General features: G+C 39.2%; 1 protein-coding gene across 8 annotated transcripts in view; it reads left to right on the top strand.

Annotated features, from left to right (window-relative positions):
• The window catches only part of cep104 (centrosomal protein 104), a 229230-nt gene extending 209615 nt beyond the window's left edge, over positions 1 to 19615 (top strand). For all 8 annotated transcript variants that reach the window (XM_087980590.1, XM_087980588.1, XM_087980592.1 and 5 more), the window contains 2 exons: positions 15463 to 15553; positions 17118 to 19615. In XM_087980590.1, coding sequence (XP_087836716.1) covers positions 15463 to 15553; positions 17118 to 17254 — 228 coding nt within the window. In that variant the 3' untranslated portion in view covers positions 17255 to 19615. The remainder of the gene's footprint in view (positions 1 to 15462; positions 15554 to 17117) is intronic.
• The last annotated feature ends 7379 nt before the right edge of the window (positions 19616 to 26994 follow it).

Genomic DNA, 26994 nt, shown 5'->3' on the forward strand with positions numbered 1-26994 from the left:
ACATAATGATGTCCATAATGATTTGTCAACTATTTTCTCATTTTATTCAAAATAATGCTTCTTTGATTTTTCCTTTGATTTGTCTGGAGTGATCAGTATTGTTGATCTCGAAGTCCACTAGCTTCTTGTCCAGGTTTTCTGCAGTCCTTCATTTTCTATCACAGGCAGCTGGCAAGCAGGTTTCTGCCAATCCTGTTGCATATTCTACCATGTGAGGCTCAGAGTGGTGAAGAGGTAGTTTTCAGTGTCTGTCTTTGAGGGAATTTCTGATCAGGAAAAGTAAGCTAGAGTCTCATCTTTTCACAATTAATTATGTGCTGTGCAACTGAGTGCTACCTGGCTCAGTAGATTATTTGATGCATAAGATCTCCTGTTACAAATTAGAACCTGCCAAATTGTTAATTATTTAAGCTTTTGGTGGATAGTTCATTGCATGCGTTGTAAGTGTTTATTCAGTGGATTAGTTTTGGAGGAGTATTGACTCTAAGTCAGACATGTGAAATAATTACCCATTTACTCTTTGTTGCCATCTTAGTGTCTTCTGTATTTCTACTGCAACTTAGAATTTCATTTCACTATCAACAATTATGTTGCACAGATGTTCCCACTCTGGTGTGCAGCATAGTTTTCCCTTCTGATTCCCAACTAAGTTCCTTGTAATCTCTCGTCTGAATGTATTGATACATTCTGCGTTTTAGTTCTAGACGAGCAATTTGCAGGCATTACAACAGTGACCGTACTACAAAAAAAAACAAGAATATTGTCTGTAAAGTGCTCTACGATATGCAGTCAACATGAATCGTGCTATTAAAATGTAAGTCCTTCTTTCCTTCGTCTTTGCTTTCTCACTCCTTTTTTTAATTCATTCAGGGATGAGGGTGCCGCTGGTAATGCCAGCATTTATTCCCATCCCGAATTACCCACATTGCTAGTGGGTCTGGAGTCTCATGTACGCCGGACCAGGTAAGGTTGGTAGTTTCTTTCCCTTAAGGGCATGAGTGAATGAGATGGGTGTTCCTATCAGCAATGGATTCATGGTCATCATTAGATTCTTAATTCCAGATAATAACTGAATTCAAATTCCACAATCCTGCTGTAACAGGATTCAAGCCCAGCTCCCCAGAACATCATCTGGGTCTCTGGATTAACAGTCCAGTGATAACACCACTCGGCCATTGGCTTCCCTCATAATGTTATACACCTCAATCATGTCACCCACAATCTTCTCTGTTCTGGAATCTAAGCTTATCTAATCTCTCCTTATTGCTCAATTTCTCCATCCCAGGCAACTTCCTGGTGAATCACTTCTGTACCTCCTCTAGTGCTATCATGTCCTTTCTGTAGTGAGGTGACCAGAACACACTCAGTACTCCAGCACTCTGTGCAACTCCAGCAATACCGTTTTATACTTATACTCTGTGCCATGACTGATGATTGTATACTGCTGAGGCTGTAAGGCTTTGGTAGACCACATTTGGACTATTGTGAACAGTTTTGGGCCTTGTATCTAGGAAAGAATGTGCTGGCTTTGGAGGGCATTCAGAGGAGGTTTACAAGAATGATCCTGGGGATGAAGGGCTTGTCATATGAGGAGTGGTTAAAGACCAGTGGTCTGTACTGGGAGTTTAGAAGGATGAGGGGGGTGGATCTCATTGACACTTGCAACATACTGAATGGCATGGATAGGTTGGATGTGGAGAAGATGTTTCCACTAGTAGGAGAGACTAAGAGCTGGGGCACAACCTTAGAGTGAAGGGAGGACCCTTTAGAACTGAGATGAGAAATTTCTTCAGCTAAATAGTGTTGTATCAGTGGAACTCATTGTTGCAAAAGATTGTGGAAGTAAAGATATTGAGTATATTTAAGGCAGAGATAAACACGTTCCTGATTCATAAGAGGATCAAGGGATACAAGGACAAGACAGGAGACTGGGATTGAGAAATATGTCAGCCATGATCAAATAGTGGAGCAGATTCCGTGGGCTGAATGGTCTAATCCTGCTCCTATATCTTATTGTCTTAAAACTGGTGAAGCTTGAAGATCATCATTTGCTCTTCCTGAAATACCTGAGGCTAGGGTCTGCATCCTAGATCAGAAGGAAAAACGAGGAATGAGAAAGAAAGTGGGACTGAATGAAGCAAGACAATCCTTACACAGTCAAAACTAACAAAGGGAACTAAATAAGTGTTTTTGGCTTCACCAGTTTGGTAGAATCCAAGGAGAGACACATACTTGTGTTGGAGGTGAATTCAAACTAATATGGAGAAACATTATTTTCACATATGCTTTAGAACATAGAACATTACAGCACAGTACAGGCCCTTCAGCCCTCGATGTCGCGCCGCCCTGTCATACTAATCTGAAGCCCATCCCACCTACGCTATTCCATGTACGTCCATTTGCCTGTCCAATGACGACATAAATGCACTTAAACTTGGCGAATCTACTACCATTGCAGGCAAAGCATTCCATACCCTTACTACTCTCTGAGTAAAGAAAATACCTCTGACATCTGTCTTATACCTCTCTCCCCTCACTTTAAAGTTGTGTCCCCTCGTGTTTGCCGTTCCCATACTTAGAAAAAGGCTCTCCCTGTCCACCCTATCTAACCCTCTGATTATCTTGTTTGTCTCTATTAAGTCACCTCTCAACCTTCTCTCTAACGAGAACAGCCTCAAGGCCCTCAGCTTTTCCTCGTAAGACATTCCTTCCATACCAGGCAACATCCTCTTAAATCTCCTCTGCACCCTTTCCAAAACTTCCACATCCTTCTTATAATGCGGTGACCAGAACTGTACACAATACTCCAAGTGTGGCCGTACCAGAGCTTTGTACAGCTGCAGCTGTACAATCCCTCTATTAATAAAAACCAAAACACTGTATGCCTTCTTAACAACCCTGTCAATCTGGGTGGCGACTTTCAGGGATCTGTGTACATGGACACCGAGATCTCTCTGCCCATCTGCACTCCAAAGAATCTTGCCATTAGCCCATTACTTTGCATTCTGATTACTCCGTCCGAAGTGTATCACCTCACACTTGTCCATATTAAACTCCATTTGCCACCTCTCAGCCCAGCTCTGCATCCTATCTATGTCTCTTTGCAACCTACTACATCCTTCGTCACTTCCACAACTCCACCGAACTTAGTATCGTCCGCAAATTTACTAACCCACTCTTCTAAGCCCTCATCCAGGTCATTTATAAAAATGGCGAACAGCAGTGGACCCAACACCGACCCTTGCGGTACGCCGCTAGTAACTGGACACCAAGATGAACATGTTCCATCAACTACAACCCTCTGTTTTCTTTCAGCAAGCCAATTACTGATCCAAACTACTATGTCTCCCACAATCTCATTCCTCTGCATTTTGTACAATAGCCTTATCAAACGCCTTGCTGAAATCCATATACACCACATCAACCGGTTTACTCTCATCTACCTGTTTGGTCACTTTGTCAAAAAAGTCAATAAGATTCGTTAGGCACGACCTATCCTTCACAAAACTGTGCTGACTGTCCATGACCAAATTATTCTTTTCTAGATGGTTATAAATCCTATCTCTTATAACTTTTTCCAACACTTTCCCAACAACTGAAGTGAGACTCACTGGTCTGTAATTATCAGGGTTGTCTCTACTATCCTTTTTGAACAAGGGAACCACATTTGCTATCCTGCAGTCCTCAGGCACTATTCCTGTAGACAATGATGATTTGAAGATCAATGTCAAAGGCTCGGCAATCTCTTTCCTTGCTTCCCAGAGGATCCCAGGATAGATCCCATCCGGCCCAGGGGACTTGTCTATTTTCACACTCTGCAGTATTTCTAATGCCTCTTCCTTGTGAACCTCAATCTCTTCTAGTCTAGATGCAAGTATCTCTGTATCTTCCTCGCCAACATTTTCATTTTCTACAGTGAAGACTGTCGAAAAATATTTATTAGTAATTCCCCTTTCTCCTCTGACTCCACACACAACTTCCCACTATTATCCTTGATTGGCCCTAATTTAACTCTCGCCATTCTTTTATTCCTGACATACCTATGGAAAGCCTTAGGGTTAACCCTGATCCTATCTGCCAACAACTTCTCATGTCTCCTCTTGGCTCTTCTGAGCTCTCTTTTTAGGTCTTTCCTGACTTCCTTGTAACCCTCAAGTGCCCTAACTGAGTTTTCACATTTTATATATCTATGGAAGAAGCTGGTTAGCAAAATCATGGAAACACAATATTCAAATAAATTTGGTTCAGGATATAATGTGTGAAAGCATATGAGTAACTTAAGAAATTATTTGAAGTAACTGCAGCATGTTTAAAATATATGTGTGACTTTGAGGCTGATTTTCAAAGCTTTTCTATCATTGTGCTTAGCACTGCTTGAATTTGTTGACAGAAATTGATTGCTGTCATTAGTCAACAAATTCACGAGCATTGTATGCAGGAAAGTAAAGGAAGAGGCCAGGTAATTTCTGCATTCCTGAGGAAAAGCTGTGGAGCTATTCAAGTTTTCAACCGAATGTAATAAGTAAATTAGTACCGAGTACAGCAAGGAACTTCAAACAATTAGATTATCTTTGAAGTGTAATTATTGGTTATGTATGCACAACATTTGATACAGAAAATAGAGTTCAGTCTTAGTGATACAAATTACTGAGATGTTAATTGGATTGAATTTAACATTTATGTTTTTGCTCTTTCATTGGAATTGGTGTGTTTCCAGTTGTAGAAATCCGATTAGAAGTGCTTTTCTTCAATTGAACCTTTCACAAAAGCTGCTTAGTTTAGTGCCAGTTAGAACTGGATTGGTAGTGCAAGTGTCCCAGTTTATGTGTGTAGAACTTTTTTCCTTCCTATCATGTTTTGCAAATTGGACCTTGTTACATTGTTGAGGAGGTAGTGGTGTGGTGATGTGTCACTGGGCTCAGAATCCCAGGCTAACATTCGAGGGACGTGGGTTCAAATGCCACCTTAGTAAATGGTAAAGTTTGTATTCAAGAAATATTTGGAATTTTTAATTAAGGTGATTAAGTCCCTTCGGTAAGGTAATCTACTGTCCTTACCTGCTCGAGCCAACATGTGACTCCAGAACCACCACAATATGATGACTTTTAAGTGCCCTCTAAGCATTTAGAGATCAACATGAAATGCTGGTCTAGCTACATCCCATTAATGAGTTTTTAAAAATTAAAATGTTCGGCACTTGCTTTTGTTAAGGCCTTGATTAAATTGTAATGATTAATCAAAGAGCTGTAACATTTAAAACATATAAAATTCCATATAAATATCAAATCTGGTAATGAAATAATGGCTGATCAAAAGCCTCAAAGGTATAATTGGAGCAATGCAGACTTCCAAGAAAGTGGGCGGTGGCACAGTGGTTAGCACTGCTGCCTCACAGCGCCGGAGATCCGGGTTCAATACTCGCCTCAGGCGACTAACTTTGTGGAGTTTGCACGTTCTCCCCATGTCTGTGTGGGTTTTCTCCGGGTGCTCCGGTTTCCTCCCACAGTCCAAAGATGTGCAGGTCAGGTGAATTGGCCATGCTAAATTGCCCCTAGTGTTAGGTAAGGGGTAAATGTATGGGTGGGTTGCGCTCCGGCGGGTCGGTGTGGACTTGTTGGGCCGAAGGGCCTGTTTCCACACTGTAATGTAATCTAATCTAATCTAATCTAATCTACAGCATTCACAACTGTCACAGCAGAATGATTTAATACTTTGGTGCAGGTATGATGGGCTGAATGGCCTCCTGTGCTGTAACAATTCTTTGATGTTGTTGCTACTGGAGGCACTGAGGTTATTGAGCATGTTATCCTTCAAGGTGGATTACACATGATTATTATTGTTATGTGGTGCAGCCATGCAGATATGCATAATGAACTGTTTTCATACGTTTTTACCATTCTTAATGACTGAGCAATTGGTGAAAGCTACAGTGGGTTGAAACATTCAGCAACAAGAAGGATACTCAAAAGATACGTTTTGGTGAACCTGTGACATCGTGATAGAGACTGAAATAAGAGCAGAACTCCAGCATAATTCAAGGAATGATGAAACGCAGGAAAACAAAGCAATCACATTTGTTCTGTCTACATAACACGAAATGGAGCTGTGGCTTGGAAATGAGCAAAAGCCAATTATCAATTCAAACTGGATTTTAGAACAAATTGGAGTACAGAAAAAGAAATGCATCTTTTCTGTATTACCATTGCTTCAGGCACTTTTGTTTTACTAGCATCTAATATAGAGTAATACAACACTGAAACAGACCCTTCAGTCCAACCAGTCAATGCTGAACGTAATCCAAAACTAAACTAGTCCTACCTGCCTGCTCTTGGCCCATATCCCTCCAAACATTTTCGATGTATATACTTAGCCAAATGTCTTTTAAACACTGTAATTGTACCAACATCCACCACTTCCTCTGGAAGTTCATTCCACACACGAACCACCTTCTTTTAAAAAAAAGTGCCCTTCATGTCTATTTTAAATCTCTCTCCTTTCACCTTAAAAATGTGCTCCTTGGTCTTTAAATCCTCCAACCTAGGGAAAAGACAACTACAATTAATTCTGTCTATACCCCTCATTATTTTATAAACTTCTATAAGGTTGCTTCTTGACCTCATACACTCCAGTGAAAAATGTCCCAGCCTACCCAACCTTTCTTTCTAACTCAAACTTTCCATACCTAGCATAAACATATCTATTATATCCTATCTTTTACTCGACAAGTAAACACTATTGAGGAGATCATTTCAACTTGACATAGTTTTACTGAATGAATTGATGTGACAGATGGCATGTTAGTTCCTCTTAAATTGCATCACAATTTCCCTCAGTAGTTCAGGGATGGCAGAAAGCTACTTAGTTGTACCTGTTCTCTGTACCATTTGGGCATTTTAGGTCAGATAGTCTATAGGTTGGATATCACCTCTGAGCCGTGAGGAAACTGACTGACCTTTGTGATCAGGAAATTGGTAAAAGCTGCTTTCCTTAGAATCTGTTTAATTTATTGGGTCACAAGACACATGATTTTTTTGCCTCCCTTTCTTGATCAAGCCAGACATATTGAAGAAACTGGCTAGTTGTCAGGAGTGTAGTTTTGCAGCATTATTTTGAAGTCAGAAAGATGATTATGGAGGGAAAGATCAGAGGCTTCCTGAAGAATTGAATGGGTGCATGATTGTAGAGGAGTTGGTGAGACAAGTATACAAGACCCTGCAAGTAATTTGAAAGGCAATTGCCTTCTGGATCCACAAGTCCTGATCTCCGTTTAGTTGTTGAATTTCCTGAGGCCTTGAAATCTTTGCCATTGATTTACATTCTAAATGATGTTATTTAGAATGGAAGTTGCTCATATAAGTTATAGTTGGCATGCCTTCTGGGAAATGGATTGGTTGCACACTGAGTGTAAATGAAGAATTTGGGTTCTTTAAAGCAACCCTTTAACATTCACATCACCCAAAATTTGCTTGGATTTGGATTTTAAAATTCACCTGAATAGTTCTCTCAGACACAAAAGGTGGGCAGTTTCAACCCCTAAAAATTAATGGATTTGTCATTTGGAGATGATAGTCAGCACACTTCATACTTGTCTCCATCTGGTTTTAACTGTTTGAAGCTGTACATTATCATTGTACTACAACTTCTACTTTTAACTGATGCCATCTGGAAAAACTGGTAAGTAAAAGGCAGGAACGACTGGATCCAACAGGTTGGTGCAGATATAGCGCTACTTTTGAGCCAGGCAGAACAGGAAAACTTCCTCCAGGACCAACAAGCAGCACCCCCACCATTTGTATCATAAAGTTATTACATCATAAAAGGAGGCCATCTTTGGCCCTCAGCTATTTCCCCGACCATAACCTTTTGAGCCCTCCACCAGTCTCCTGTGACAGCCCTCAACTGAGTTAAATCTTAAGAATGCTTGGAAACTTATACTTTCAGGTCTCTTGGTAGTTCCACAACTCCTTATTTCCCCCTCCACCCCCCCCCCCCCCCAAAATTTACCAGTCAAAACCTGCAACAGTAAGTATCTGGGCCTTGGTGTGTACCTATCTATTGCAAAGTAGGGATAGGCCATTGCCTCTAACAATTGTGCACACAACTGAACATACCAATTCCAACAAAATCCTGTGTTACAATATTTTTATTATGGTGCAATTGCTTATTAGTTTATCTAAGTTGCTGCTCGTCTGATATTATGTTCTTTTATTTTCATTACTCAATTGATTAAAGCATTTTATGTCATAGGCTTTCTCATCAATGGTTGCATTTTCTTTTATTGCAAAACAAGGAAGCCAGCGTGACTTAACTTTTATGTTTTTGTGTGGACATAAAAAAATTAAGTACTCATTGTCCAAATTCTTATCTCTATTTGAAATGCAACTATCTTATTAGGAAAGATAAATTTAAATATTCCATTATTGTTAAATCTTAAGTATAAATATTTAGTACAGCATTCAGAAGTTGAGGAGCCAATGCTAGAATCCAGTAACCAGTAACTGACAATCGAGTCTGAATGGAGATTTTTTTTCCATTGGAGATATCTAGTACAATGAATGTCCAAGCAATTTTCTAATGTGAGCCAGTACAAAGCTATCTCCTTGGTTCATCCTTATATGTTACATTTGAAGCACTGAGTAGTTTGTATCTGTTTTCACAGAGAATTTGCCCTGATGTTACAGTAAAGGAAGAATTGATAGGATAGAAATAGATCAAAAGAGCTACTTAAAGCACTCAAAGTACAAATCTCACCCAATCTCTGTTCAATATATTCTACGATTTGGAGATGCCAGTGTTGGACTGGGGTGTACAAAGTTAAAAATCACACAACACCAGGTTATAGTCCAACAGGTTTAATTGGAAGCATACTAGCTTTCGGAGCGACGCTCCTTCATCAGGTGAGAGTGGAGGGCTCGATCGTAACACAGAATTTATAGCAAAAATTTACAGTGTGATGTAACTGAAATTGTACATTGAAAAATTGATTGTCTGTTAAGCCTTTCATCTGTTAGAATACAGTGACAGTTTCACTTCTTTCATATGTAAATCACAAAACCTTTTTTTTAAAAAGTTGCATTCTCGGGTTAGCTGTTAACAATGGTGATAGCTAGACAATATGTTGAAGGTGTTGGCCCCCTGTGTTCTCTGTCTATGCCATGATGTTTAGATTGATTCTAATCTAAAAAGTGATATAACGGAGTTTTACCAAATTCATGCAGTTTTTGAGCTCAGAGTTCTACATGAATGCATGCAGTTTTTGAGCAAAGTACAATGTAACCCTGCAAGTACAAATTCACCCCACAAAATATATGTGTGCATGTGGGTCTTTGTCTGGGTTGGGGGTTGTGAGTGTGAGAAAGTGTATGTGTGTGTGTGTGTAGTGAGTGCAAAGTGTCTTAAGTCTGTGAGGGGGTGAGTGTGGGAGTGTGTGTGTCTGTAAGGGTGTGTGTGGGTGTCTGTATGTGTGTCTGTGTATATGTGTGTCCGTGTGTATAGGAGTATCTGTGTGTGTGTGAGAGTGTGTGTGTGTAGGAGTATCTGTGTGTGTGTAGTGCAATGGTGGTCACCTGTAATGTGACATGAACCCAAGGTCCCGGTTGAGGCCCTCCCTATGGGTACCGAACTTAGCTATCAGCCTCTGCTCGGCCACTTTTCTCTGCTGCGCCTACCGTGATGGGGAGTTGTGTGGAGTTGTCCTGAGAGCTGGGCAGCTTGCTACGAACAACGATCTGTTTGAGGTTTGACAGTTGTTTAAAGGCAAGTAGTGGAGGTCTGAGGAAGGTCTTGGTGAGGTGCTCATCCTCATTGATAATGTGTTGCAGGTCACGAAGAACATGGCGTAATTTTTCAGCTCCTGGGAAATACTGAACAACGAAGGGTACCCTGTCGGTTGCAGCACGTGTCTGTCTCCTGGGGAGGTCATTACGGATACTTGCTGTGGCACGTCAGAACTGGCGGTCGATGAGTTGAGCATCGTACCCTGTTCTTGTGAGGGCATCCTTGAGTACTTCCAGGTGTCCGTCACGTTCCTCCTCATCTGCGCAGATCCGGTGTATGCGTTGGGCTTGTCCATACGGGATGGCTGTTTTAATATGTTTTGGGTGGAAGCTGGAGAAGTGTAGCATTGTGAGGTTGTCTGTGGGTTTGTGGTAGAGTGTGGTGCTGAGGTGTCCATCCTTGATGGAGACGCATGTGTCCAAGAATGAGACAGATAGTCGAGAGTAGTCCATGGTGAGTTTGATAGTGGGATGAAACTTGATGATGTCACTGTGTAGTTATATCAGTGACTCCTCGCCTTGGATCCAGAGGAAGAAAATGTCGTCAATATACCTGGTGTACAATGTTGGTTGGAGATTCTGCATAGAGAAGAAGTCTTGTTCGAACCTGTGCATAAAAATGTTGGCATATTGGGGTGCAAATTTGGTCCCCATGGCTGTTCCGTGTGTCTGGATGAAGAACTGGTTGTCAAAGGTGATGGCGCTATGATCAAGGATAAAGCAGATGAATTGTAGAATGCTGTTTGGAGATTGGCAGTTGTTGGTGTTGAGTACTGAGGCTGAAAAATCAATATATTCTAGGTTGCCGAGGGAACTTAGAATAGGTTTGTCTGCATCTTTTTCATGTGTGGCTCCATATGATATGGAGGGTTAGCGATGCCTGTTTTTAAAACAAAAGGGAATAAGCTGAGTAACCACATGCTTGTCAGCCTAAAATCAGTGTCGGGGGGGAACATCCTAAGCTCATAATTGTGACAAGGTTAATTGTCACTTGAAAAACATAGGTTAATAAATGACATTTAATACAGATCTGGTCAAAGCAAAAAATGTTTGACAAATTTGTTTAAGAGTTGTAGAGAGTTGAAGGTAAACAGTGGATGTTCTGCATTGGACTTAAAAAAGGTATTTGATAAACCACATAATAGACTCCTTTGAAAATTAAAGAGAAGTCCAGAATGGAAAATCCCAAGTGTTGATTTTGAGACCATTGTTCCTCTTGATATTGAAGTTCAGTACGAAAGGCATAATGTTTTGGTTTATGATGACAGAAAACTTGAAAATGTAATTAGAGTGGCACTGTGGCTCAGAAATAGTGTGAGGAACTTCAATAGTTTTGAGATTTTGGAAGCAAAAACTGAGTTGAAAGATAATACAATAAAATAAACTGTTTTTCTGGACGACTGATATTATTTAGTTGTTACCATTCGTAAACTATCTTTGGCTCAATTTTAGCTGCCAGCATGCTGTCCTAGAATGGTTAGCACTGCTTTCTCACAGTGCCATGGATCTGGGTTTGATTCCATCCTTGGGTGACTGTGTGGACTTTGCACATTCTCCTTATGTCAATGTGGGTTTCTGCCACAGTTCAAATATGTGCAGGTTAGGTGGATTAGCCATGGTAAATGTGGCATTACAGGGTTAGGGTGTGGAGCTCTTTGGAGACTAGGTAAAGACCTAATGGGCCAAATGGCCTCTTTCTGCACAGTAAGGATTCTTTTATTCTAATAATCAGCAACAGACTTTAAGAGGACATTGGCTACTGAAATGGCAGGAGCATTACAGCTGGAATATACTTAAAGTATAAAATTACATGTTTTAAAATATAGAATGAGGACAGACCATATGAACTGAACAGTACCATTTTGAGGGGGACAGAGAGAAGATGTCAATCGTCTTCAATCCAGTTGGACTGCCAAAGAAGGAGAACTTGTTAAGATCTGTGCACTTTATCTTTTCTATTGGTGTTAGTCTCTAACATTATCTCCTGGTTCCAACAATTTGTTAGTTCTTTTCAGCCCCCCTCAATAGAACTATCAATTGCTTGACAAGGAAATCAATCCTTGCTTAATTTAGATGCAACCCTACCTGTACAGGTCAACTCCCCCAGAGCTGGTCCCAATGTCTCAGGAGTCTCAAGCACTTTGACATGAACTAAGAAATGTGAACTAAATTATAAAAGAACATCCAAGTGGAGGCAAAATTCCAAGATGACATTTGTGGTAGTTATTAAACGAACCTTCCTTCTTGTATTAATAGAAAATAAATTATACGCAACTGCTGTGTTTTACTGTTCTTGCGTAGTGGATCCTTTCCTTTCACTCTCTCTCACTCTCTCTCTCTCTCTCTCTCTCTCACTCTCTCTCAATGATCAGCACAACTTGTTTTAATAAGATTAAAACATTAGTCATTGACTTGAATGGCCTATCCTCTGTCAGCTGAACCAACTATCTATTACTAAGATATGAAATAAGCTAAGCATGTCTGTTGTGAGTAAAGGAGAAAGTAAGGACTGCAGATGCGCCAAGTCAATAAGTGACTTGCTGGAAAAATACAGCGGGTCAGGCATCCAAGGAGCAGAAGAGTCGGCGATTTGGACATAAGCCTTTCATCAGGAGTGTGTGTGTGTGCACGTGCGGGGGGAGCTGAGAGATAAATAAGAGGATGGGACTGGGGGTAAAGTAGCTGGGGGGGTTACCTGAGATTACAACAGGATCTTGACCAGATGGGCCAATGGGTTGAGAAGTGGCAGATGGAGTTTAATTCAGATAAATGCGAGGTGCTGCATTTTGGGAAAGCAAATATTAGTAGGACTTATACACTTAATGGTAAGGTCCCAGGGAGAGTTGCTGAACAAAGAGACCTTGGAGTGCAGGTTCATAGCTCCTTGAAAGTGGAGTTGCAGGTAGATAGGATAGTGAAGGCGGCGTTTGGTATGCTTTTCTTTATTGGTTAGAGTATTGAGTACAGGAGTTGGGAGGTCATGTTGCGGCTGTATAGGACATTGGTTAGGCCATTGTTGGAATATTGCATGCAGTTCTGTCTCCTTCCTATCGGAAAAATGTTGTGAAACTTGAAAGGGTTCAGAAAAGATTTACAAGGGTGTTGATAGGTTTGGAGGATTTGAACTATAGGGAGAGGCTGAACAGGCTGGGGCTGTTTTCCCTGGAGTGTTGGAGGCTGAGGGGTGACCTTATAGAGGTTTACAAAATTATGAGGGGCATAGATAGGGTAAATAGGCAAAGTCTTTTCCCTGGGGTCGGGGAGTCCAGAACTAGAGGGCGTAAGTTTAGGGTGAGGGGAAAGATGTTAAAGAGACCGACAGGGCAACTTTTTCCACACACACGGTGGTATGCGTATGGAATAAGCTGCCAGAGGAAGTGGTGGAGGCTGGCACAATTGCAACATTCAAGAGGCATTTGGATGGGTATATGAATAGGAAGGGTTTGGAGGGATATAGGCTGGGTGTTGGCAGGTGGGACTAGATTAGGTTGGGATATCTGGTCGGCATGGACGGGTTGGACCGAAGGGTCTGTTTCCATGCTGTACATCTCTGTGACTCTAATTATTAAGTTAGCCTGGAGCAATATTTTGTAGAGGAAGGCGATAGGTGGATGCAGGTGAGAGGTAATTGTGATAGGTTGGTGGGGGAAGGTGGTTAGGTCGGTGGCAAGTTGGAGGGTTGGATCTAGAGTGAGGTGGGGAGTCATTCCAGATCCAACCCTCCAATTCAACACCACCGTCTTGACCTGTCCGTCCTCCTTCCCACCTATCAATTTCAACTTGAGATTGATGTTGGTTTCGCAAAATGTTGAGGTGTTAGGGACCAAGGTGAGTCACGATGCAAATACATTGTGTGGGTTTGTTTCATACATCAGGCTTGAAGGGCTGAATAACTTCATGCTGTTTATATATGGTGGAATGGTGGTCTCATATTGTGGATAGTTTCTTCCACTCTGTAGCAATTCTGGGCAGAACAAAAGAAAAAAATTATCTGTTGTTGTGTAATCTTTGAACAGCTCTCCAACTCTACTCCCTGCTGAAGATGTTCTTGACTTTCTGTATTACTGATATTACTAGTTACTATCACTTGCAAACTGTCTTTGGCTCATTCGAAGCTGCCAGAATGCTGTCCTACAAGAACATTGCTCCCTACAGCCTTACTAAGATGAAAACAGTTTATTGTATTATCTTTCAACACTGTTTTTGTTTCTAAAATCTCAAAGCAATTGAAGTTCCTCAAGCCATATTTCTGAGCGTGGTATCAACCAAATTGAACTTATTGATTTGTTTTGACTGTTCATTTTATTCTATTTCATATCTTTCACCTTAGTTATCAGTTAAACAAGATAGATCTGATAATATAAATTCTATTTCATAAGGATAGACTGTTGTATTTGTAGATTACTTGGTTAAACACTCCTTAAAGGCAGCCAGCTACAGGCAATAAATGCTGGCCAACCAGTGATGCCCACATCCAACAAGTGAATGAAATTTCTCATTACCCGAGCTTCTGCTGTTCTGTGTTGTACATGATGCTACTTAAGCTAACCATAAGAGTAAGATGGTGGCTTAGTGGTAATATACAAAACCTCAGGGTAATGGTGTGAGGATGTGGGTTCAATCCCAGTATGGCAGCTGGTGAAATTTGAATTCATTAAAAATCTGATAAAAGGGAAAAAAACATGTCCAAAGGAAACCGTATAACAACTACTGATTATTGTAAAAAGCAATCTGGTTACTAACGTCCTTTAAGGAAGTAAATCTGCCATCTTCACCTAGTTTGGCCTACATGTAACTCCTGACCCATAGCAATGTGGTTGACCCTTATGTGCCCTTTGGGCAACTAGGGATGGGCAATAAATGCTGGTTCAGCCAGCGACACTGACATACCATGAATATTTTATTTTAAATCAAGACAGGTCAGCTACTGTGTAAGACAGTCCCTTTTTTCAGGTGCTGAAAATCATGTTTAGGCCTGGACTCAACATATAAGTCAACCTCACTAACCACTACCACCACCCATTTCTATGAAGAAATACGGTACTCAAGTAGAAGTTGACCTTCTATAACAGGTCATATATGGCGAACAACAAACAAAAATAGAAATTGCTGGATACGTTCAGGTCAGCTAACATTTGTAAAGAGAAAGAGAGGTTATGTCAGAGTTCAGCTACAGTTGTTAGAAAGTCCAAAGCTTTATGGAGACTGCAGTAATGACAACTGCACTATAAATAATTAGTATTTACCACATGGAAATTGAGAAATATCAGAACTGTGACCAAAACTGAAAATAAAGATTGTTAGCCATTCTCATTCAAGATTTGAAACTCTTTTCCTGAAAATGTTACCATTTTAAAAATGTTTAATTTACTGCAATAGGAAAGTTTGCTATATACATTTAAATATTTCATAATGTAGTGGTTTTAAGAGAAAAAAAAGTGGAGTAAAATACTATGCTGCTGTTTTAAGGCTCCACTCCATTAAAGATGTTAAGTTCCTGAATAAAGCAATGGCTTTGTACATTGAAGCAAATATTGGGCTATCTGGCAGACATGCTGACCTACTCGCCCTGTGTGGTTTGTGCAGATTTCAGCAGAGGCCCTGTCTGCAGCTCTGCTTCACAAGGAGCTGCTCACCAGGCAGATTGTAACTAACAGAGGCCTTCTTGTTCTCCTCACCCTTCTAGGGCTGGAAAGTGCATCTCATGGGAAGAGATGGCTGTAAAATGAACCTCCGTCGAATGCAGACATTACAGAAGACCCAGCAACTCCAGCAAGGTAAAATATTTTATATAAATCAGAGCACCTTAAGAGCCAAATTGTAACTACTTCATCAATTTAAAGTAAATGAATATGCTTACACAATTAAGGATTTGGAAATGTCATTTTACAAATACAGAAGCAGTAATTTTTGACTAAATCACCTGTCATTGTTCTAAATTCCAGAGATGACAAACTAATTCTTCTGAATCTCACCTCATAGGCTATCCCTTTCATCTCAGAACAAACAGAGTAAACATTTGCCCTTTTAAAGGCAAACACATAATTGCTTGTGTAAAGAGTCTGAAACTGTGTGCAGTATTCCAGGTATGGTCTCACCAATGCCCTTTATAATTGCAACAAAATTCCCTTTTCTTATACTCCATCCTCTTGTAATGAAGGTGAGCATGCCATTTTTCTTAAAAATCAAAGAACTGTAGATGATGGAAATCAGAAACAAAAATAGAGATTGCTTGAAAAATTCAGTTGGTCTGGCAGCATCTGTGGAGAGAAAGCAGAGTTAACATTTTGGGTACAGTGACCCTTCTTCAAAACTGAACTTTAATGACATCTTGAAGATGCAGTTTTATTATTTTTGGAGGAAAATTAATTAATATGCAATGTGGGGATATTTATTGTTAATGCACTGTTAATTACCATTTTGATTTCTCAGCTACTGAAGCAGTCTGTTCCTATCTGCAGCAATCCATTCGAGTTGGTCAGTACATTAGTGCCGACTAACTTTTGTGATGCATGAGCAATGACCATTCCCACCAAGAGAGAGAGTCCAGTTACCTTCCCATGCCATTGAACAAAATTACCATAATTGAATCTTCTGTGTGATGGTTGCAAGTCAGAAGATCAGCGGGAAGAAGGATCTACTGGCAATGGGAGGTTTAGGAAGATCTGTAGCAAGCATAAGTCCAGTACTATAGTAAAAAGTTATTTAATCTATCAATGTAACAATACTAAATGCTTCAATTTACAAGGTATTTTTAAAATCTGATAAAACCCTACAGAACATAGTTTCAGTGTGGATTCTAATGGAAATCAGTGTTTCGTGTAAAGTCACAATTTTTCAGGAATGCAATCACATTTGAAGGACTTAATGCATCACAGTTTAATTGAGGCATGTGAGATTTATGCTTAGCTCACCTCATTGAGGTTACAAACCTTGTATTCACAAGTTGGTGACTTCCAGCTCGAGTACTGATTTATAATGAAAGACAGCTGCTATAATTTATGGCAGAGGACATATGTTTGTTGCCTAACACTTTAAAGTGCATCAAACTCTAGCTGAAAGTTTATTTACTTCTCACATTTTTTCTGTTTACATTAACAACCAGAAAACTGTATACATTTTGGGCTGCTGCTATGTAGCATTCCTCTTGGTTTGTTCCTGCCAAGTTGCTTAAAATATTTGATTTCAGTGAACTTATCCCATCCCCTTGATTACTGCAATATTGGACTTCTGCTTAAAGTAACTTTTAATTTTTCTTGTCACTCTTCGTACCACTAGGACAATAAGATGAAAAATCCTTATTAAAGTCAAATAAATGTTTTTTTCTTACTTTATAAACAGAAAAATCTGGGACACTGGCTACTTCTAGGTCTGGTCCCACTGGGATTAAAGGACGTTCCCCACCCTCCAGCAGCAAAATCCCTGCTCCAAGAGCTGGATTAAATAAAACAACAAATTTAACTTCAAATCGACGATAAACTCTCACCATACAAGGTCAAGTTATGGCAATAAACCTAAAAAAAAACTCTGCACTATGAATATTGAACAGTCAGATTGCAATGTCAGTTCTGGACACGCAGGGCTGTGAAGTAATTGACGGGTGAAAGACTGTTTGCACGAAGGCTAATCACAGTAGAACATGCTTCTGATCTGTTGGAGTCATTTTGATGTTCTGTGAAACATCCATCTCAGCCAGGCTAGCCTTCAACTTAATTCCTTAAAGAATTCCATTGGTACTAAGGAAATGATTTTTGTTAAATGATTAAGCTTCTTCTAAATGAAAACAGAACTGTAAAAGTACACAATAGTTATTTTGCAATACATTCATCTCTTATGCTATAACAAGTTATAATTTGTTACATTCGCATGTTTTCCTACTTGTTTTCTTTTTATGCAACAGGTTTGGAAAGGAATTTAATCACATTGTTATGATTGATCAATTATAGCATTCCTTTGGAATATATTAAAGACTATACAGAATTATCTCTTCTAAACTGAATGTATCACCAACAACACTTTCATTTGTAGTGAAATACTACATGTGTTTGAAGGAGGTGCTGTACTTTGATAGTTGGTCTTAAGTTCAGAGACGAAAGTTTTTTTTGACTAATTATTTGAATAACATGCAATTCATCAGAGAATTGAGCTCATCATGGCAGGACAAATCATTCACTGTTAATAGCCAGACTGAAAGCTGGAACTGTTGTTCACTACGTAAAATCTCGCTAATATAAGTGGTTGCAGTAAACTAGTTTTATGCAATAAATCTGTGAATCTGACACTGGAGCTTAATTTAAGATAAATTGAGAAAAGCTAGACACCTGAAGCTCCCATTACAGTTCTTTCATGCATCTGTAGCCTATAAGTCTGATTGCTGCTTCAGTGTGAATAGAATCATTGATTAGAGTAAAATGACATAGCTTTGCTTCTATAAACACTTATCAAGGAAAATACTGTTGGTAAAAATACACTAGGGAGAATCATGAAATAACATTAAAGTATTACGTTTCTTGTTTTGATGTTAAATAACTGCTTAGATGAAGTGCATAGCAAAGCATTGGTTTGGAAGGATCGCAAACATAACAGGACCCACTCGATTATCCATCTATCTACATTGTACAGGGATTATTAAATGCCACCAAATATAATACAGGCAGAATCTCAAAAGATGCTGCCAAAAATCAGTTCAGTACGTTTTTTTAATATTAAAACCCTTGTAGCTCAATACTTAAACTTGTGAAAATTACAGAATCCTGCTCAATATTTTCCAAATGATTTTGGGAGCTGTGTTGCCCAAATTAAAATAAAATTGCCCTTAAATATGGATTGTTTGATTGGCATTGTGGTTTTAGGACATCTAAGAAAATAAATTGTGTCTCAGCTCATTTATTGAAAGCCACAAAATTAAAGTGCAATAATGGAACAGATAAGTGTTTCTTACATAGAAAGCCTAAACATCAAATTAAACTTGGTCAGAAAACTGGAGCATTAAACAAAAGATCAATTTTAATTGCTATGTTGCATATTCACAGACTATTGCCATATGTTCTATTTGATACTGCTCTGTAGAAAAATCTAATTTGTAATTTTTGGAGCAAAGGATACTGATACAATATTTTGAAGTAAAATAGGGTTGATGTAATTATCCTGGGTCTCCAGCTTGCCAAGGTTGCAGCCAACGAAAAACCCCAGCAAATGGGTTTTGGTGCCAGTACCCACCTATTTTATAAACAGGTTGGTCTTTGGGCAGTAGCCAGAAGATATGAAAACTAATGACCTTTTCAGCTGTTTTGGACTGGGGAAAAGAATCAGCCCTGGAAGGTTAAAAAAGCAGGAGAACATCATCTATGTTAGCAAAGTAATGTGACCAAGTTTAAAAAAAAAAGTGCAAGTTTTCAAAATTTAAAAAACACCTTTGCAAGTAAATTTCATAAATCCTTTCCTGAGAACCACCAAGAATGGTAAATGAATGGAACACTTAGGTGAACAGTATGGAAATATTTATTTTGCATTTTAGGTTAGCAGGTAAAAAATGCTGTGTATTAGTTACAAAATCTACTGTTATCAGCACTGTGGAAGAATTTCTAGCTCCATCTCCTAGACCATAATCGCCTACCGTTCCCCATAGCCTGAGTTAGCTCATTTAGAAGCAAGTAAAATTACGAAGTCAACTATAATGTATCTTTTGCAAAAAGCCTTGGGTGATCAAGATGTATGTTGTTCTAACTCCATGAATTGAGATATTTGAGAAACTGAGTGAACTATTGTAGGTATAGGTGTTTTTAAAAAAATGTATATAATTGCAATTACATATCTAATTAAAAAGAGACTGACCATAATTTGTTCCTGATTTTAGCTTTTCAGCTTAAAAAGCAAATAATTTATTTCACTTATTGTTCATAACCTTGTCAAATGTATATTTGTATTTATTACAGTCATTCCTGGAATACAGATTATTCCTCGATTGCCAAGTTTCGATTTTGTTAAAGCATCCAAGGTGGTTTTGATTTTGTAATCACACGCTCATTGTTCACAATAGATTGCAATGTACATTTTTTTTTAAACTATTTCTTCCATGCTAATTTTTTTCCCTTGCGTCCCTTCTTGAAAGTTTTGGGGGGTTTTTTGGCTAAGGTACAGTGTGGGTGTTAATCAGTAATCTCGGTCTTGCCCAAGAAAGTATTGTTCAAGTATCCACTAATTTGTCACTCATGACTGAGCACACATTTCCAAAACTGTTCATTGATTTATGCACGCAAGTTTGATGGCTTTTCTCCCCAATCCAAGGAACAGTGAGAAAAATGTTAAGAGTCACCACCTAGCAAAGACTATTGATTGCATTGAACTTCAATAATCTGTGATTTAGCTGGTCATTGGGTGAAGTCCAGTTATGTTACCTCAGTTATCTTTTTGAATCTCACAAGACAGGGGAAAGAAAGGAAGAAGGGGCACTTTGAGTGTAAACTTGCAAGCTTCTTTCAAAATATAAAATGGATTGGAGAAACTTTTCTCCAGAAAGTGGAAGAAAGAAATGCTGGTGTTGTAGTCAGTCCACAGAAGGTTCACTGGGCTGACAGAGGATATGGAGGAACTGTTTTATGATGAGAGATTGAGTATGCTGGGCATGTATTCTTTGGAATTTAGAAGAATGAGAGGTGAACTTACTGACACATTTCAGATTCTTGAGGGACTTGACAAGGTAGATTGGAGTTATTTCCTCATGTGGGAGTGTCTACGATATAATTGCAAAAGGCCCATTTAAGTCTGCAATAAAGAGAAATTTCTTCTGAGGTAGTGAATCTGTGGAATTCTTTACGAGGGTTGTCGAGGCTAGGTCAGCGAGTATACTCAAGGCCAAGACAGACTTTTAATCAGTGAAAGAATCGAGGTTATGAGGAAAGGGTTGTAAAGTCCATTTGAGGATAACCTATTATTATGATGATCTCATTTAATGGCGGAGCAGACTCGGTGGGATGAGTGCTCCTGTGTCTTAGGCAGAGACCAAATGGTAAATCATTTTGCTCTTTATTTAAAAACCAAAAGAGTTATGGAAGCTGTAAATCGGAAGAAAAAACAGAAGTTGCTGGAAAAGCTTAGCAGGTCTGGCAGCATCTGTGAAATCAGAGTTAATGTTTCAAGTCCGGTTCTGAGGAAGGGTCACATGACCTGAAACGTTAACTCTGATTTCACAGATGCTGCCAGACTTGCTGAGCTTTTCCAGCAACTTCTGCTTTTGTTCCTTGTTTATCTCATTTCCCTTTAGTTTTCTGAATTACAAGAAATATTTTAGATCACTTCATTGGAACAAAAAATAAGCCTGTGAGAGCATCTATTGTGGCGTATCCAATGTCCATATATCAAAGAATGGCAATGCAACATGCAACTAAGGATAGCTTCATATCCTGCAAGTTAAACAATGAGCACACATTTGTACTTCAGTTGCACTGAGTCTCCTAAAGTCTGTTTCCATCTGCTGAGGAGGCATGATACTTATAGGGCTGTAGTTGACTTTCTCCTCTAAGTACAACTTTCATAAATAATTCTCTTCCCTATTTAAATGTTGAACTTCCTCCCAGTTTACCACAAAAGATCGTTGCTTCTGCAATTAGTGGTTTGGGAATTGGCCAACTGAAATGAATGCTCATCACCACTTAGTCAAATGCTGGCCTTATCGAGCTAATGATTAGTGCCTAACACCCTGGAGATGATGATCTATAGCCATAATGATACAGAATCTGATCTTGTAGTCTGAGAACAATGCAATTTTTAACAGCTGTTAGATTTTGGGTCAACTACAGTCTTTTCTGAAAGCGTAGCTCAAACATTTGTATTGGGAGACAACCTCATAATTGAATTGTTCCCAGCCCAATGAGGTTGGGCTCACAGTATGGCAAAAGGAGTTTCACAATGGCACAGTTGGCACCTCAGTGGCCAAATTGGGCCATTTGGGACAGTTTGGCTATGCCAGTGAGGCCCACGATTGTAACGTGCTCACAAGCTAAACTCCGGTAACCTCTGAGCGGATTCCCTGTAATTTGTACTTCTTGGCCTAGAAAGGGCCCTCAGCAATAATAGCCATCCCACTACAGCAACACTACTTGAGCACAAGTGGCTTCCACCACCATCATCAGCCAGCCCTTTCCAGGTATTGAGTTTAAGAAGGTAGCCTAGACCCCAGCGTTAGTTTAAAGGTAGACTACAGTTAAAATACAAACAAAAAAAAGGAATTTAGAATAACTTTAGTGGAAAACTTAACCGAATGATAGATACAGTTACTAACAGACTTTCCAATATTGTAATGTACCATTAACACAAAAAAGTAAATTCAGACAGATTCTCACGTGCAGTTGTCCAATCCAGGACGAAGAAACATTGAGAGAAAATTCAGAAAAAGGAGCTAGAGGCATTCACTGAAGCTTCCGGCTATATAAAAAAAACTATAAAGCTTTGTCTGTGTGCTAGCTAGCCACACCAAGGCTGCTTTCATTGTTCTAACTCTTCCATTAAAAAAGCCCAATGTATCACAAGTTGTTTATTTCCTTAGAGATTAACTTGATACCTCTGCCTTACAACCTGCCTTCAAAAAAAGGATAAAATAACCTCTTAAACTGACAGCATCGTCACATAGGCGTGAGACATTTCAAGATTACTGTACTGCCAGATTGTTTACTGGGGCCCTCTCAAATGGCATCCTAGGAATCCTGTGAGCTCTCACTTTTAGTTCCTGCAGGAGAATGTCAACCTTCACTGAAAGATTCATTCCACTGTTAAAAATAATTCTTTCCCAGGATCATAATACTTTGAGACTCAGTCCCTCACCTTATCTACAATTTTCAAGTTATTGAAATTGAGTATTTTTAAGATAATGAATTATTGATTTATCTTCTCTCCCATGTATTTCTTGGTCATGCCTTGAATTGTAGGTTTTGATTTTAGTTGCACATGGGTGTTCATGTTACATAAGTTGCTACATTTGACTCAGCTCCAACTTTACAAACTATTACAGCATTTCCTTCTTATAAACGGTAGTACACTTGGTGATAAATGTCAGTACATTTGCTTCTCTGCGTTTAACTGGATATACCTTTAATTGGTGCCTGATTTTCAAGTTTATACCCACAAACACACAAAAATTGTTTGGTTTTTTTTAGCACTGACGTGGATAATACTTATTATATCTATGCCAGATATTCTATGATTGTCTCAAGCTCTTAATCAAGGCTTTTTATTCATTCCACTGAAATCGCATCAAAATGGTCAAGATTCCAGTTGAATAATAATCTGGAGCAGCTTTATACAGCTGACTCACTTTTGCTTGGTTCCTTTTTTATTACTAAACCTATTACACAAATTTCAACTGTAGTGAGCAGTTTGTGGATAACAATTAATATGGGATACCTGCCATATTAGATACTAGGAACAAGAAGGAAATCCATTTGAAAGGTGAGTTTATTATTTGGTATTACTGTCCTTCCTCTGATTTTAACATTTGCACTTTTTGTTTTGTATTTCTGTACCACATAAATGTAATTGAATGTTGTATTATTTTGTGAATCTGTTTATATTTTACCCTTATATCCATGAATTTTCTACTGCACTTGATTTTTTGAAACAATGAACTTAACTTTGATTAAGACACCAAACAATAGATTGGAATGTTTCATCAAAATATCAAATAATATTGAGCAGAAGAAGAGGGGTGTGTAAGTCTCCAGGATCCTATAACAGTTTCTTGTGTCTATCTGTATAGAATTGGTATAATCCTGCACAAGAAAACCTCTTGGTATGGATCGGTCCTGTTCCCTAAACAGAATGATAGTCCTATTACCAAAATGGTAGAACACTGGATCATGAGCTAATAACCACACATATTTAGTGTTGGGAAATGTTCTAAAACCACTTTAGAGATGTGAGGGAATCAATAGCAAGTCATGGAAAAAGATTGGATTTAAGGGAATGGTAAAGGAAAAAAGGGAAGTGGAGGTGGTTAGGAAGGAAACTAAACAATTTTTAAGTTGCATGCTTGGGTCCCTTACCTCGACCGTGGGAAGTGCAAAGAAAGCACTTCCCCTCTTTAGTAAGGTTAAAAACTGGAACTGACCTGAGTCTCCAAGGCTGCAGTGTATTCCAGTGTCCAGGTATCACTAATGTACACATTTTACATTCACTAAATTAGCTGATATGATGAAAAGAAAATCAAAAATAATTAATTTGTTCAGAAATTGTAATTTATACGTTATTACTTTTACAAGGTAATCCCTTCAAAGAATTTTATTCAAATTCAAAGCACATGATCATGTATTTGAAGGAGTTGAATTTGCACCAATATATGAAATGAATAAATATTTACTTTGTAATTTTTGTCTTTTTTTTTTAAAACAAACTCACAACTTCATAGAATCAGATAGACATGGGAAATGGTGAGATAATTGAGTGACCTATGTAAGAAATCATTGAGGAGAAAGTGAGGTCTGCAGATGCTGGAGATCAGATCTGAAAATGTGTTGCTGAAAAAGCGCAGCAGGTCAGGCAGCATCCAGGGAACAGGAGAATCAACGTTTCGGGAAATCATGCATGGATATATGAAACATTGAATAAATATAGTTGAACTGGTAGCTAAAAGTCTGCCTTAACGACCTGCAGATCATGGAGGTACCAGTTCTGCTGATCTTAGCGAACTTAATTGAACTCAAGCCAATTACAGTTGACTCAAAAAGCAATTTAGAGGAGATTCTCTAGATTGATATTTAAAATAAATGGGTGGTCTTATGAGGATAGTTTAGGAAGGCTGGGCGTGGTTCCATTGGAGTTTAGAAGGCTGTGGTAAATAGATTGAAGTCCATTAAATCCTGAATAGATTGAAGTCTTGACAAGGTGGGAATAGGAAGAATGTTTCCTCTTGTGGGTCAGTCCAGAATTTTGGATCTGGTTCGGGGAACGGGTGTCTGTTTAGGATAAAAAAATGAGAATTATTTATTATTTGAGAGTTGGCAGGTAATTGGGAAACAAAGTAGTAGTGAGCTGAGGGAAAGTTGAGGCTGATACAGAAGTTAGAGAATAAGTTAAAGAGACAAGGCAGGCAAGAGGACAGCAGAGAACGAGGGAAGATTGATCAATTAAACTGCATTTATTTCAGTGCAAGAGGCTTGATTGGTAAGGCAGAGGAAAGTGGCATGGATGGAAACATAGGACTGGGGTTGCATGGCTGAGGGAGGGACAGGACTGAAAGCTCAATGTTCTGGGTTACAAATGCTAAAAGGAGTGACAAGAGAGGAAGAGGGTAATGTTCTTGATTAGAGAAAACATCATGGCAGTAATTACAATATTCTTGCCGTGTCGTCAAATGAAACTAGATTGGTGGAACAAAGAAATAAGAAGGGGGTGATCACTTGATGGGATTGTATAATTGGCCTCCCAGTAATGGGAAACTGAGGAGCAAAAATAGAGAGAGATGACAGATTGCTGTAAAAATGATAGGGTTGTAATAGTGGGGAATTTTAACTTTCCAAATACAGAATGGGACTGCAATAGTTTTAAGGGCTTGGATGGGGAGAAACTTAAGTGTACTCAAGAAAACTTCCTTAGTCCATGTGTAAATGGCTCTCCAAGACAATGGGCAAAACTCAATCTCCTCTTGGGAAATAAGGCAGGATAAGTGACTGAGGTGTTATTGGAGAGCACTTTGGGACCAGTGAGCTTAATTCCATTAGTTTTAAAATAGTTATGGGAAAGGATAGGCCTGGTCCGCAAATTAAATTTGTAAATTTGGACAAGGTCAATTTTGATAGTATTCGACAGAAACTTCCAAAAGTTGATTGGGGGGAGGCTGCTTACTGGTAAAGAGACATTTGGCAAAGTGTGATAACAAGAGTTCAGGGATAGCATGTTCTGGTTAGTGCGAAGGACAAGGCTGGCAGGAGTAGAAAACATTAGATGAATAGAGATATTGAAACTCTGGTTGAGAAAAGAAAGAAGACATGTCAGGTATAGAGAATGGGATCAAGTGATTCCTGATGAAGGGTTTCTGCACAAAACGTTGATTCTCCTCAGATGCTGCCTGACTTGCTGTGCTTTCCCAGCAACACACACTCGACTGGGATCAAGTGCGTCTTGAGTGTAGGGGTGTAGGAGTACATTTAAGAGGGAAAGCCCAGGAGGGCAAAAAGGGGACGTGAGATAGCTTTGATAGAATGTTAAGGAGATTATAAGGATATTCTGCAAGTATATTAAGGACAAAAGAGTAACTAGGAAGGGAATAGGGCCACGTAAAGATTTGTATATGGAACCATGGAAGATGGGTGAGACCCTAAACAAATATTTTGCATAATTATTTACTTTGGAGGAAGACATTAAAACTAGGGAACTTGGGGAAATAAATAGTGATGTTTTGAAATGAGTCAGCATCATAGAAGAGGAGGAGTTGGAGGTCTTAAAATACGAAAAGGTAGATAAATGCCTGGGATCTGATCAAGTATATGCCAGTACATTGTGAGAAGCTAGAGAAGAAATTGTGGGGCACTTAGCAAAGATGATCAACAGCCATGGGTGAGGTGCCAGAGACTGGAGGATGGCTAATGCACCATTATTTAAGTGAGGTTGTAAGGAAATGCCAGGGAACTACAGACCAGTTAGCCTGACATCAGTGATGCATAAGTTGTTGGAGGGATTCTGAGGGACAAGATTTGGAAAAGCAAGGATTGATTAGGAATAGCATCGTTTTGTGCATGGGAAATTGTGTCTCACTAATCATTTGAATTCTTTGAAGAGGTGACCAAGAAGATAGATGAGGGCAGATTAGTAGACATTGTCTACATGGGCTTCAGCAAGCCGTCGACATGGTTCCAGTTAGTACTAGTTAGTAAGGTTAGATCATGTGGTGTCCATTGACAGTTAGCCAACAGGATACAAACTTGGCTTGACAGTAGGAGACAGGGTGGTGGTAGAGAATTGCTTTTTAGATTGGGAGGTGTTCCGCATGGATCAGTGCTGGATCCACTGTTCTTCATTTACTTAAATTATTTGGATGAGATTATGGGAGTTATGGTTTGTAAGTTTGCGAATGCCATCAACATTTGTGGTATAATGTACAGTGAAGAACATTATCTAAGAGTACAAGGGAATCTTGATCCAGTGGGCCGAGGAATGGCAGATGGAGTTTAATTTAGATAAATACAAAGTGTTGCTTTTTGATAAGACAAACCAGGGCAGAACGTACCTG

This window comes from Chiloscyllium plagiosum, unplaced genomic scaffold, assembly GCF_037043375.1.
Source record: "Chiloscyllium plagiosum isolate Xiang-an unplaced genomic scaffold, Cpla_swu_hap1 HiC_scaffold_37, whole genome shotgun sequence".
NCBI classification, from domain to species: Eukaryota; Metazoa; Chordata; class Chondrichthyes; order Orectolobiformes; family Hemiscylliidae; genus Chiloscyllium; species Chiloscyllium plagiosum.